At 46.6% G+C, this 12,429-nt stretch overlaps 1 protein-coding gene across 1 annotated transcript in view; it reads left to right on the top strand.

Moving 5' to 3' along the window:
• Positions 1-12,429, top strand: part of TEAD1 (TEA domain transcription factor 1) — a gene marked incomplete at its 5' end in the record, with an annotated part of 185,235 nt that overhangs the window by 122,367 nt on the left and 50,439 nt on the right. Inside the window, one exon of the mRNA XM_081100242.1 lies at positions 525-649. Coding sequence (XP_080956368.1) covers positions 525-649 — 125 coding nt within the window. The remainder of the gene's footprint in view (positions 1-524; positions 650-12,429) is intronic.

Here is a 12,429-nt window from a genome sequence, read left to right as displayed (position 1 = left end):
CCAAAGAGAGCTGCCATGGAAGGCCACACTAGAAAACTTGTATCTGCTCCCCCTACACACACGTGCATGTGGAATGAGCGGTGGAGCCGCTCTCCTCTGCAGACCCCCGGCTTATGCCCTCTGCTCCAACACCACGGAGCGCTCTGAGGGAATATTCCATACTGCCGGTGGCTGCAGGCTTAAGAAAGGAAGCGGAGAAACACAAGAAGTGTCGGGCATGTGCCAAACTCACAGGAGATCTTTGTGAGCATTCATTCCGTCTTGCCCTGGCCCCCAGCTCAGCCCCTTTGTCCAGGAGTAGGTGTCCTCAGGCCACAGCCCATAGCATGACTACGGGGAGCCACAGGCTTTATCAGGACACTGCCTCAGGGTCCTTGGCCAGAGTCTCACCCCTACCTCACATGACACTGTTGTAGCCGGCCTTTCTTCCTGGGTCATCTGTTTGTAGGGCCCTGCGCCCGTATTGGCCTGCAGCCCAAGGGGAGGCAAATGGCCAGCATTAAAGGTGACGATTGGTCTTTCAGGGTTTGAGCCTGCATCAGCCCCAGCTCCCTCGGTCCCTGCCTGGCAGGGTCGCTCTATTGGCACAACCAAACTTCGCCTGGTGGAATTCTCCGCTTTCCTCGAACCACAGCGAGACCCAGACTCGGTGAGTGTGCTCAGAGAGGTGTGCCTCAAATCCAGCATTTGCTGTCCATTTCCATTCCCCTTTACCATCCTTTCCCCTGCCCTCCTGCCTGACAGATAACCCGAGTGGATGTGGACCTGAAGGAATAGCCAACCAGCTTTTCAATTAAGTAAAAGGTATTTCCATTGACAACTGTGTTGAATTTAGAGCTGAACGTTTGCGGATACGTTGAACCTGACACTTCAGGGAACACTGGCACTGAAGGGAAGGGCCTTAATAGGCTCTTGCATTTGGTAAAATTTAACCTTTATTGAGCCTTGCCACATGACTGGTATTAAGCAAAGCTGTTTATATATACAATTGCATTTTACCCTCATCAAAACCTTATAAGGGTAGGTACTGTCTGAGAGATGACGAAACAGAAGTTAAGCAATTTCCCTGAAGTCACACTGTTAATAGTTGATGGATTAGAGATTCAAACTTATGTTTTTCAAACTCAAGCCTAAACATTTAGCCAGGATTCTACACTGCCTTTCCAATATAGCAGCTATGTTTTCTCACAATAGCAGGTTGTTATCTTCTTAAGGAGAAGTAACAAGATGGTACTTTAGCAATTGGACATAGAATGCATTGTAATATCATAAATACCAAGAAAGTTGGCATCTGGCCTCTATTCATTGTCCCCCTGCCCCCCCCCCCTTCGAGTGCTGCCATCCCTCCCTGCCAGGTCCATCATTTCCCATACATATGTGCGCCTGCCCCCAGGAAGCCCAAGGCCCTGGTCTCACTCCCACTCCTTGGCTGTGAGGATGAGCACTGCATCTGCATGTGGGCGAGTCCAAGGCAAACATTGGAGAAATCGTGAGTTTGTCTTTGGGAATCTTCACCAACCCCTTCCTGTGCTCCCTATCGCACCCACCTTGCTGATCTCCAGGGCCGCTGAAAGCCATGCTTTCCGTGTGTCTGCCACCTTGCTGTCGTTCTGTTACCAGAAAAAGTGTCACGAGTGATTTCACCATCTGTTGTGAATAACTCAGATACTGAACACTCACGGGTGACCTCTCCTGGGAGGATTTGCACTTGAGCTTGGTGGAAAGCCTCTGGTGACAGGATGGGGGGACGCCCTGGGCAGAGGCTTCCACCAGCCATCACCACAGCAGAGGCTCAGGGGAACGCCGTGCAGCCACTGACATTTCTGTCTATGAGTTGTGAACTCTGGCAGCTGGGAGAAAAATAGAGCCTGCTCCAAAATTAGGGGAAAATGAAGGCGATGTAAGTAGGTCATTGGGCCTATTAAGGCAGGTATAGGAAAATAAGGTTATTGAAAACAGGGAAGAGAAAGCCAACTAGATCATTTTTTTCGTAGCTGAGTGGTTTTACAGGAAGGGTGATGGCAATGGCCTTTCCCTGATTGTCTTTTCCCTGATGAGTAAAAAGGTTTGGCTTTGTAGCTTCGACTCTAATTCATGACTTTAACGGTCCTGAAACAAACGGAAGGCCCGGTGCAAGTCAGCATTCCTGGGCCTCTTGGAAAAGTAATTATATTTTAGGGGACCCAAGATGGGGACTGAGAGAAATTGGAAGTCAGTCAACAAATACTTTTTAAACACTACATGCCAGCCCCTGATTTAGGTGTTAGGGATTCAACAGCAAAGGAAACAGCCCTTATTCTAGTGGAGCCTCCCTCCTAGATAGAGACGACAACAGTAACCACCCCAACTAGTGCACACGCACTCATACACACTCACACAGAATGGGAGGCGATGCTAAGTGCTTATGTGGAATGGTGATCCTTCTGCACAGGTGAAAATTACTTGCTCTTTAGAATAAAAAGGTATAATTTCAGAAAATGTCATATGTTGATGCTTTTGGCTTGTTACGTTATGGTTTTAAGTTATGTCTATCAGATAATGCCAACCAAAACTGCATCACTATTCTGAAATTATTTTACTAAATCGTAACATCAGTCTCACTTGTTAATGTTGCTTCTAACATTCTGTGTTACGAACCCTGATTTTGCAAAGGAGTTTAATGTATATAAATGAATTCACGGCAGGTTGTGACTAGTACATGTATTTGATTTTAGTGGAGATGTGAGGGTCCGGAAAGAGAGTTCTTATGCTAGAGGAAGCAGGGAACCCTAGGAGGAAAAGGTGATTGAGGAATTGAAATGGGGGAGAATTAACAAAATTATTTACAGCACTTTGATGATGCCTCAGGCATTAGCTTTTCAGATTGTATAATATGTACTTTATTTTGCAAACACGAAGGGCTGTTACAGTGAACATGTAATGGCCCTTCAGGACCAAGGTCACACTGAGAAACTGTAGCATGTGAAAGGTTCCACTACAGGAAAATATAAAGTCACCTAAAATAATTCATCTGGGACATTTCAATGAATGTGGATATACTCTGCTTAAAACTTTAACAACAAATATTAAGCACGTTAATTTGATAAGGAAGCCAACAAGGTGACAAATAATTAAAGGTCCCCAAACAGATTTAACTCTGTGTTTGGAGATCTTTGTTTCCATGTAGGCATGCACACATTTCTCCCTGCTTCTCCATAATGGCTTAGGCTCATTGGAATCATGGGGTTATAGATAGTGCTGGCAAAAAGCCAATAAATAAATCAATGCGCTGGGTGCAGTGCTAACTGTTTTTCATTAGTGATTTCTTCTATCCTCATCATAGCCCAGTGAGGTAGGTAATTCTGTTCCATTCTGTAGGAGAGGTTCGGAAAGATTGCTGTCTTCAGATAGTCAGTGGCTGTGGCCAGGTTTGAACCTTGCGCTGTACTATTTTCCAGCAGTAGATAAGGCATGAGCAAGAAAGCCAAAAGGAGAGCCTAGTTTGCCCCAGTCCAAGGTGGCCTCCCTTAGTTACCACTGCTCTGGAAATTCACTCTTCATTCTAACACATTGTCTTCATTGCCACCACTGAAGACTTCTTCATGACTCTGCCACCCTTAGCGTTGGCAGCACTCGTAGTAGTACCAGCAGTAGTACCATCTGTGGACATAGCCAACACTGTGCATTATCTTACTTAATCCTGTGACGTGGCCTTCCCAATGTTAGGCAGCTAGCCAACATTGGAAATGGGATTCAGATCCAGGCCTGCTGATTCCACATCCTGAGATTGTAACCAAAGAGTGTATGTTCCATGTGTACCTGTGGCCTGTTTTGTAGGCTATAGCTGGCTAGACTCTAATAAACTACAGGAAGAATAATCTGTGGGATGTGCGCCCCCTGCTGGCTCTGCATCAAGCATAAACCAGATGGCAGCGTTTCCTCAAGTTGGTTGTTTATATTGGTGGAGAACCAGCAAGTCAGTCCCTCTGTCACCTTTGGCTCCACTAGAAACTAAGAGAAAAACAACAGAGGGTTAAGAAAGGAAGATCTAAGAAATTAAGACTATATTAGAAGTGGTTAGTAGTGTTTGAAAATACACTTTTTACATGATTTCAGTGTTGCATATCAAAGGACTTCAAATGTTAAGTGTAAGATCCTCCATCGCCTGTAATCAGGGCCCAGTTCCTGGAGACTGAGTTAGGCAGCTGCTGATTGAGACTGCTGAAAACCTGATCTTGGTGAGCTGTAAACTGAATCCTGTGTGTGCATGGGGAGTGGTTTCCCTGATAAAGCCTAGTGGACTCCCTCTACCCCCACCCTGGGACACAGCAGTTTCCTCCAGCCCCCCACAGCTCAGCACATCCTGCCCCACAGCTGGCAAACCCCTGCTGGTGCAGACTTCCCAGGCACCAGACTGTATGCTTAATGCTTGTCATGGTCTACATGCCAGAATAAGCAGGACCGTGTGCAGGAAGAGATTGTGTAAGGGTTGAGTTAGGTAGGTGTTACACAGCCAGAGAAGGGAGAATTTTGGGATGGAGAGGGAGGGACAAGGAGATTGTCTCTTTAGATTTTGAAAATGCACTGTCTTGCCAAAGAACAAGAATAGTTCCACGATGTGATACGGTAACAAACCTGAACAGGGAAGGCACATCCAGCTCATAACTAACACCTTGACACATGATAGCAATAACATTAATCACCGCACCTGCTGAGCTGCATGATAACCACTACGGCCAAGCATTTGACTTGGGGACTGGTCTTATGTCCGGTCTATCAGGGAAGGAATGGAGGCTCTGGTGCATTAAGATACATTATCAAGATCCACTCTCAGGAAGTGGCTATGCCAAGGTTTGGCTCCACTCTATTCCTAACCACTTCACTGTGGTTTTGGAGAAATCAAAAAATTCTTCCAACATAAAAACAGCTGCCTTCTAAAGTATGAGCTTCCTAAGTGCAGGCTGCATGTTAACAGGGCCCTTCACATTGGGCAAGGGTCGGGCTGGCTTTTCTCTGAGCTCCTTTTCCAACCTGCAGTGTTGTGAGTCTTCTCGGGGTTTGGGGCAAGGCACGAGAGAGGCCAGGAATGTTTCCACTGGGTCCTTAGAGCATGTCTCCTGTCATGCTCTTGTGAAGACACGTTTGTACTGATTGAATGAGAAAGCTGGTGTCAGAATGCTTACCAGTGCTGTGAGATTTGAGGCAAATGATTTCACGGCTCAGCCTGATTTCAGTTGGTACAGCGGTCATACTAGGACAACTCATCATTGCTGCGACAATTACAGTTAGCAACATCCCTGGACCTATTGAGCACTCCACACATGGTTTTTGGAACCTGAATGTCTTTTAGAAATGTAGCAGGAAATTGGGCCAGACAGATGGAGGGATCTGGCTTGGGAAGATCTGCTCACCAGGTGTTTTGGACTCTATTGAAACTCAGATGAGAGCCAGAATATTTTTTTAATTAAATTTTTTTTTTGAGTAGATAGTAAATTCATGTGGTCAAAAATCTATAAGCATAAAAGAATGGAAGGAGTCTTCACTACCTTCTAATTCCTATCCCATCCCAGGTAGGAATCACCTTTGCTAGTTTCTTCTATTTCCACAGATTTTAATACATGGACAGCATAATATGGACATATTCTCACCCTCCTTTTTAAAGAGAAGTTGTGATCTGATGTGTTTCAGAAAGATGACAGCTGTAGCAGGTCAGAGAATGGGCTGGGCTAGGAGATGAGTGACAAGCACCAACCCCGGGCACAAGCAGTGACCCAGGGGATAGACATTGTGTCTATAACTCTAAAAGGTGTTAGGGGTTAATTAGCTGTGGAGGAAGAGGATTCTGGAAATGACCGATCTTTTGAGAGTGGGAATGGTAGTATGATTTGAAAAGTCACAGAACAAGGAGGAAGCAGTTTAATCACCTTTCCTCAAAAGAAACCTGTTGAAGGGGATATTGGAAACAGAGACATTCAGCAAGTTTAAGTTAACAACAGCCCAACACCGGGCTCATAGATGACAGGGTTGATACTTGAACTTTGTCCTAATCCAGAGTCCAAAGTTTGAAAAACTGGGGAAGGTAGCAGCAATGACCAACATTGAGGGAGGTCTTTCCAACGCATTCATCTCACAGAGAAGGATGCACCCCCTGGGGGAGTGCAGAAGACAAGACTCATTACCGCTTCACAGGTGGCAGCCGGAAGATGGGCAGGACATTTGGAGGAGGAGGAAAGTAAGGACACTTGACTTAGGTTCCACGGGAGGAGAGAATTCCTGGAGGGTCCCCAGGCTTGGGTGATGGCAGGTCCTCAGTCAGGAGGCAAGGGGTTTTGCTGGGGTGTCCTGGCCTCTTTACTTCTAAGTGGCTGGAGCAGCCTGAAGCATGGAGCCTCCTGGTGTGAGGAGTAAGTCAGCAATCTTCACAGTCTGAGCGAGCCCGAGGTCTCCCCTTCAGGGGAACCTGCACTGAAGTTCTGCAAATACATCCTACAGCGCACCTGATTCTTTCCCATAAAGGCAGTTGGTCAAATGGCCTGAGCATGATTTAACCTTCCTATCTGTACAGCTTCTTTCAAAGGCCTAAATTCACGGAGAGCTAAAAGTCTTTTGTTAGACTACAGACCCTGACTTTGCTTTGGAAAATGTGACCAGCTAAGGAAACAAGGCATTGAGGAGGCCCGGGACAGAAAAAAGGGTGAATGGTTTGCATGGGATTCGATTGGAGAAATAAGGAAACAAGATCAAAAGCAAGGTTTAAGTTCCTGGGTCCTGGACAGGGTGGAGGAGGCCAAGGTTTCTCTGAAGAAGCTTCCAAGCCTGCAGTGGCTGCTGGGGCTGACACTACATCTCATTGTGGGGTTCTGCATTTATGGGAAACAACTGTTTGAGCAAATCGGTTTCTGGTCCTTTATAAAAGAAGTTCCTCTACCCCAGTTCATAGCTTGTGTGTGGATCTCATTAATAGTAAACCTTCAAGCCAGTATCTGTGCAGCTCCCTACGGCTCACACAGAGCTGTCTTGTTTACTGTTTCATTTGACCTTCACATTGACCCCCAGGTATCCGCAGGCCAGGTGTCATCCCTATGTTCAGAGGAGGAAGCCAAGGCCCAGAAAGATTAAGGAACTTGCCTCAGGTCACACAGCTCAAAACCAACAGAGCCAGGATTCTACCCGTGTGTTGTTCATGTCTGCATCCCATGCTCAGAATAAATGGTCAGAAAGCAACTTGCCCTGGAGGCTCTGAGAGGAAGGCCACAGCTGGTCTGCCGGTTGGCTCTGCCCAGTATCTGTGCCTTTCCCAGACTTTTCTCATATATTTTACCAAGTGTGGTCTTCCAGTAGGGCATGGAGATGAAGTGTCTTTCTGAGGTTGAGATGATGGCTCCCTTGGGTGCGGTGTGGTTTTGTCACCCTTTCCTGCATGACTGCCCAGCTGTTCTATGGGCTCATCCATGCACCTCTCTCAATAGCAGTGGATGGTTTACTTCCAATGTCTGAGCTGCTCTGGGCACTCATTCTCTTTCTTCATTACCATTTGGGGATGAGGCAATTGAAAGCATCTGGAAATCTGGGTTTTATAGACATTTCACAGAGGCCCCAGCCAGGCTCCATCTGCTTTCCTTGGCAGGTCAGCCCCACGCCCGCTTGCCTTCCTGGTTGCTGTCCCTGCACTCAGCCAGTGGCCCTTACAGCTGCACTTCAGTGGGGAAGACACATCGCTTTCTACGGAAACAGCAGCCCCTCTAGAGAGATGGAGGTGGACGTGGGAAGTGGGGGTGAGGGCCTGCATCCTGGTGTGCGATCTGGGAAGGAAGGACTTGCTTGCTCCTAGTTTCTTATTTTCGATGTTTCTTTCTGGGAAGAGCACAGGGAGGGCATGAAGCAGCACCAGGGCCAAGTAACCAGACAGGGCCAGTGTCTCTGAGCAGTCAGCCCAGGATGGAGCCTGCTTGTGGCAGAGCCCAGGACAGTCCCTCCTGTCCCCCCAAGGACTGAGTATATAGGTCACTTTCCTTGGCTGGCCCTGCAGCCACTCCATGGGGTCATCACAGGTTGCCCAGGCTGCTCTGGGAGTGTCTGGACAGGGAGTCCTGGCAGGAGCGTGACAGGAAGCAAATAGAGGTGATTTGTCCTTGCTCTGTTCCAACTTGTACATTATCATCCCTCGACATGAGTTATTTGTCTTGGTTTCTTTAAATTCCTAAGTGGATTATAATTTCTCTCTTGGTATTATTTGACAGCAGTCATTTTTCAAGGTTTTACTAACGTTCTTCACATACTTGGAATTTTTGGGACAAGTTTATGAGAATACCGCCATCTTCAGGTTAGATAGTGTACTGCAGCGCTGAGGCATGTTCTAAGGAGCAGCCCAGATGCCAAGGAGTAGATTTGTGGGGCTTTTCCTTCCTTTTCCACAAAAAGTGAACTGCCTCATCGGAGGTCTTTAGAGTAAAATGGATTGGCAGTCCTTTACAAAAAGAGAGAAAAGAAAGACCCCAGTGGCCCCTGTGGGAGTTGTGTTGTTGTGGTTGTCTCGTCCGTGGTGATGGGCGCCCTCCCAGGCTGCCCCAGCCCCACTTGTGAGGACAGATTTTGCCTACTTCAGAGAGTGGGCTCTGATGTGCCTGTGGGAAGTGTGGGGGCCAGATCTCTCCATGTGCACATCACCCCCACCTCGGCCACTCTACATTACAGTAGCTAATGGCAGTGTCCAAACAAGGAATCACCTTAATGTATCTGAAACTTACCTCTCTTAATTTCTGCTTTAAAGTTGAGTATTTCACTTCTGTTGCTGTCAGAAGGACAGCCTGACTTTCAGATGATCTCTTCCGAAGTAAAGAAGCATCATGATTATTTGGGGAAATGTAGTAACAATAAGTGACGTGCTGGGCGCAGCATTATGTATTTTCCATGCGTTGTCTCACTTAATCCTTGTGGCACTCCTTCGAGGTAGTCCTGTTTATTGCCCCTGTATCACGGAGGTGGACAAGGCAGCAGAGCGGCTGGAGTCGCTGTCCCAGATGACTCAGCTGGACACTGGTGCCAGCACCAGGGTTCAGACCAGATCCCCATCTGACTCCTCAACCTCCCTCAGCAGCAGAGAGAAAGAGAGCCAGGAACCAGGAGAGAAAGTGACCTCTCAGAACAGCTGTGAGGGCGGAGGAAAGCCGTTTGTGAAACCCCCAGGGCAGCTAAATAACCCTTTGCAAGTAACTTTGTTGAGTTTCTAGGATTACATTCACCTTTTCACTACATAAAACTGCTGTGAAAAAGAACTGGAGGGATTACAGCAGTAAAGAGAGGAAATGAGCATTTCCCCAAGTTGAAAGAGAAATCCGTGTGTGAGGGTTGTGTCAGGTGCTGCTAAGCACCTGTCCGGTTGGTCCAGGTAGGATTTTGCTGGTGCAACATCGTTCTTTTGGGGGAACCCTGCAGGCGACAGGGATTCATCTTCTGGCCAGTCGTCCTGAGAGGTTGAGCCTTAGGAAGGCTCTGTGATCTGACTAAGTTCCTTTCAGGTCCAGGGAATTTGTGGTCGGCTAGAATAAACAGCCTGAAGCACGACTCTTAATGTTTTCGTTTCCCTTTATAGTCCTTTCCCTTCCTCAAAAAACTCTAGGTTGTTTCAAGGTAGTTTTTATTTAATTTAATGTAGTACAAATGCTTTACATATAAGCCAAATGGAGCCTCACTCGTGGCCTGAGGAAAAGCAGCAGCCCCCTGCCCCAGGTCTTCCCACCTCACAGCCCTACTCCTCAGGGACAGCTGCTTACAGCCCTTTGGCCAGTTCTTCAGATATCGTCTCCATATTTCTAAATAACATGCTTATCCTCTATATCTCAGCCCATCAATTTTAGACATTTTCTGTTGACTTTTTACTGTGGAAGACCAGGACTTAGCTCTCTAAATTTAGCATATGACACCCCCGCCCCCCTTTCTATCCTTCCCAATGCGGTTAGATCACAAGTTTTGGTTTAATGTTCAGTGCTTATATGACAAACCTGTGTCAGTTTTGTGCATGGTGTGGTTAATGTGTGATGTGTTAGAACCATTTCTTGAGTGTAAAGCTTGTTATTTTAGGGTTTGTCATTTCTTCTTTTTTTTTTTATTTGTTCAGTTTTTACATTACATGAATTCATCCTCACAAATTCTAACAGAACTCTCACACTCTTCTCCAGATGGTCACATAAGTCAGGGAATCTCTCAGGTCCACATCCCCTTGGTGACATCCCTCCAGGGCCCCTCCAGCTCCTCCTCCACTGGACCGGTCTCTGTCCAGGTCAGCGGCCCAGCTGTTGGCCAGCGAGTTCCTCTTCCTCTCCCCTGGGTCAGGGCCCCATCTCCCTCTGTTTTGATTTACTCCATTTCATAGGAATGTATCCTCCTACAGCTAACCGAGAATGGTTACAAAGATTAATTTCCTGAAACCTTACAGATCTGAGAGTGTGTTATACTCTCACAGGTGATGGATGACTTGGTTTTCATCAGGCTTTTGCCTTAGAGATGTGAAACTTAACTCACATTTCCAAGGAGAATTCCACACAGGTTCTCTTTGCTAATGAGAATAAAGTCATCCATAGTTTTAAAAAGCAGGTACATGCTGACTTAGGTCATGTGATGTACAAGAGATGTTGACTGTCTTTAACCTCAGCCTTTTCTCTAGGAATCTTTGAGAACCCATGTTTACATGGGCAACACATGATTGACTATAGAGGCAGTAAGCTAGCTCTGTAGTCACTCTGTAGGGTCTGTGAAGAGAGGGACTTTGAAGTATTGGCTCACGGATTCCCTGTGCCTAGCACAGTGCTTAGCGTATATATTACCCCCAATACTTGGGGCTTTGGTTTGTTGTTGTTTTCAGATATTTGTTTTTTGCCTTACAGAATAGAAGTACTCTTTTTTTGGCTTTGTCCCACCTTTAGTTTTGGGTAACCAGCCCTACTAGAAAGGAAATGGGATTTATTTGGGAGGGCGGGGGAGAGAGAGGGAAGGTTGTGTCTACCCTGGCCTTCTTCCCTTCTAAGGAGAACTGGCAGGATGGGAAGTAGTAGGTAGAGCCTCATCAAATGGTTTGTAGAGTTCTAATTTCATTAAAACTTGAACCCACACCTATCAGATAGATTTTTTTTTTCTTTTCAGCCTCTGGATTTGGGGGCACAGGGACTCCTGACCTGCCCCGGTTGAGTTAGGGAGAGAGTGAGGTCTGTTTGTCTCACTGCTGTGGTCTCCAGGACACCTTCTTTAGTCCTTGGTATTCTTAGCAACAAAGTCACCTCTTGGCAGGAACAAAGCCACTCAGATGCCAACAGTCAGGGTTTGGTTTCAAGTCACCAGCCTTGGAGAGTCAGTGCCCGATTTCCTTTGGCAAAGACAGCCTGCCCCTTCTCAGTTCCTTTCAGCCACTTGGGCACAAAGGTAATTTCCTCAAAATAGAAACCTTTCAAGACTCTATCTGATGCATCTGTGAATCATTACGTTTCTCCCGAATTCTAATTTAACATCTTACAATTTTGAAAACACTATTTAGCTTCTTTCATTTTTTTCTCAAATCAACTTTCAAACCAAAAGTAGATCTGCGTTAGAAGGGTCTGGGCATTTTCTTCTGGGAGACTGTGTGGTTGGTATTCGCACCAAGATGCATGCGTTGACAGATCCAAGTTTTATTCTTAACTCCAGGACTAATCCCGGATGTGTGACCTCAGACAGGTCCATTCATCTCTAAGCTTCTATTTCCTTACCTGTAAAGTGACCTTAATAAAATCCATCTAACAATGTCATTGTGAGGCAAGGAGTACAGTACCTGAGACCACATTGCACATCTCCTTTTACCCACTGATGAGACTGGAAGCCCCTTAGCAGTTGTGCTTTATACGTTTCTGTGGGCTTTTACTAGTATTTGCTTGTAACTGAAAAGACGATGTGACCAAGAGCGTTAGAGAAAACCTACAGAAAGATCAGAGGCACTCGGCCCCATCGCATGCCTCACCTCCCTAACACAGCCCGGCTTTGACTTTATGTAAACGTGTTTTCCTTTCCCTTCCCGCACAGGCACACTCTGTTCTTTCCCAGTAGCTTCCAGGTCTCAGTCCCACCAGAGAGTCTCCAGGTAACTGGAAGGAGCAGAGGCGGGGACCATGTCAGAGCTCGATAGGTTCCACTTGGTTTTTCATTTTAGCGGGTGCCTTTGAGGGATGTTGAAGCCTTGGTTAAGATAGCTCTCTGATGTTGAATGTGAGGGGGGCTTAGCCTTCTCCCAGAAGATGCCCGGACCTGGCCACACTCCCCATATTGCAACACTGTGGACCACTGTCGGGGGTTGGCTCACCCTTTGGCTTTGTGGCCACAGGTCCATGGTGTGGGCAGCAGGTCACAGATTTGAACCAGCACTTCCACAGGATATTTTTACAGGGTTGTGATCAAATGAGTTTGGGAAACTTTGGGTTATACAAG

The sequence above is a fragment of the Myotis nattereri genome, assembly GCF_964212035.1.
Source record: "Myotis nattereri genome assembly, chromosome: 9".
Lineage (NCBI taxonomy): Eukaryota > Metazoa > Chordata > Mammalia > Chiroptera > Vespertilionidae > Myotis > Myotis nattereri.
This window is presented reverse-complemented; position numbering and strand designations above follow the sequence as displayed.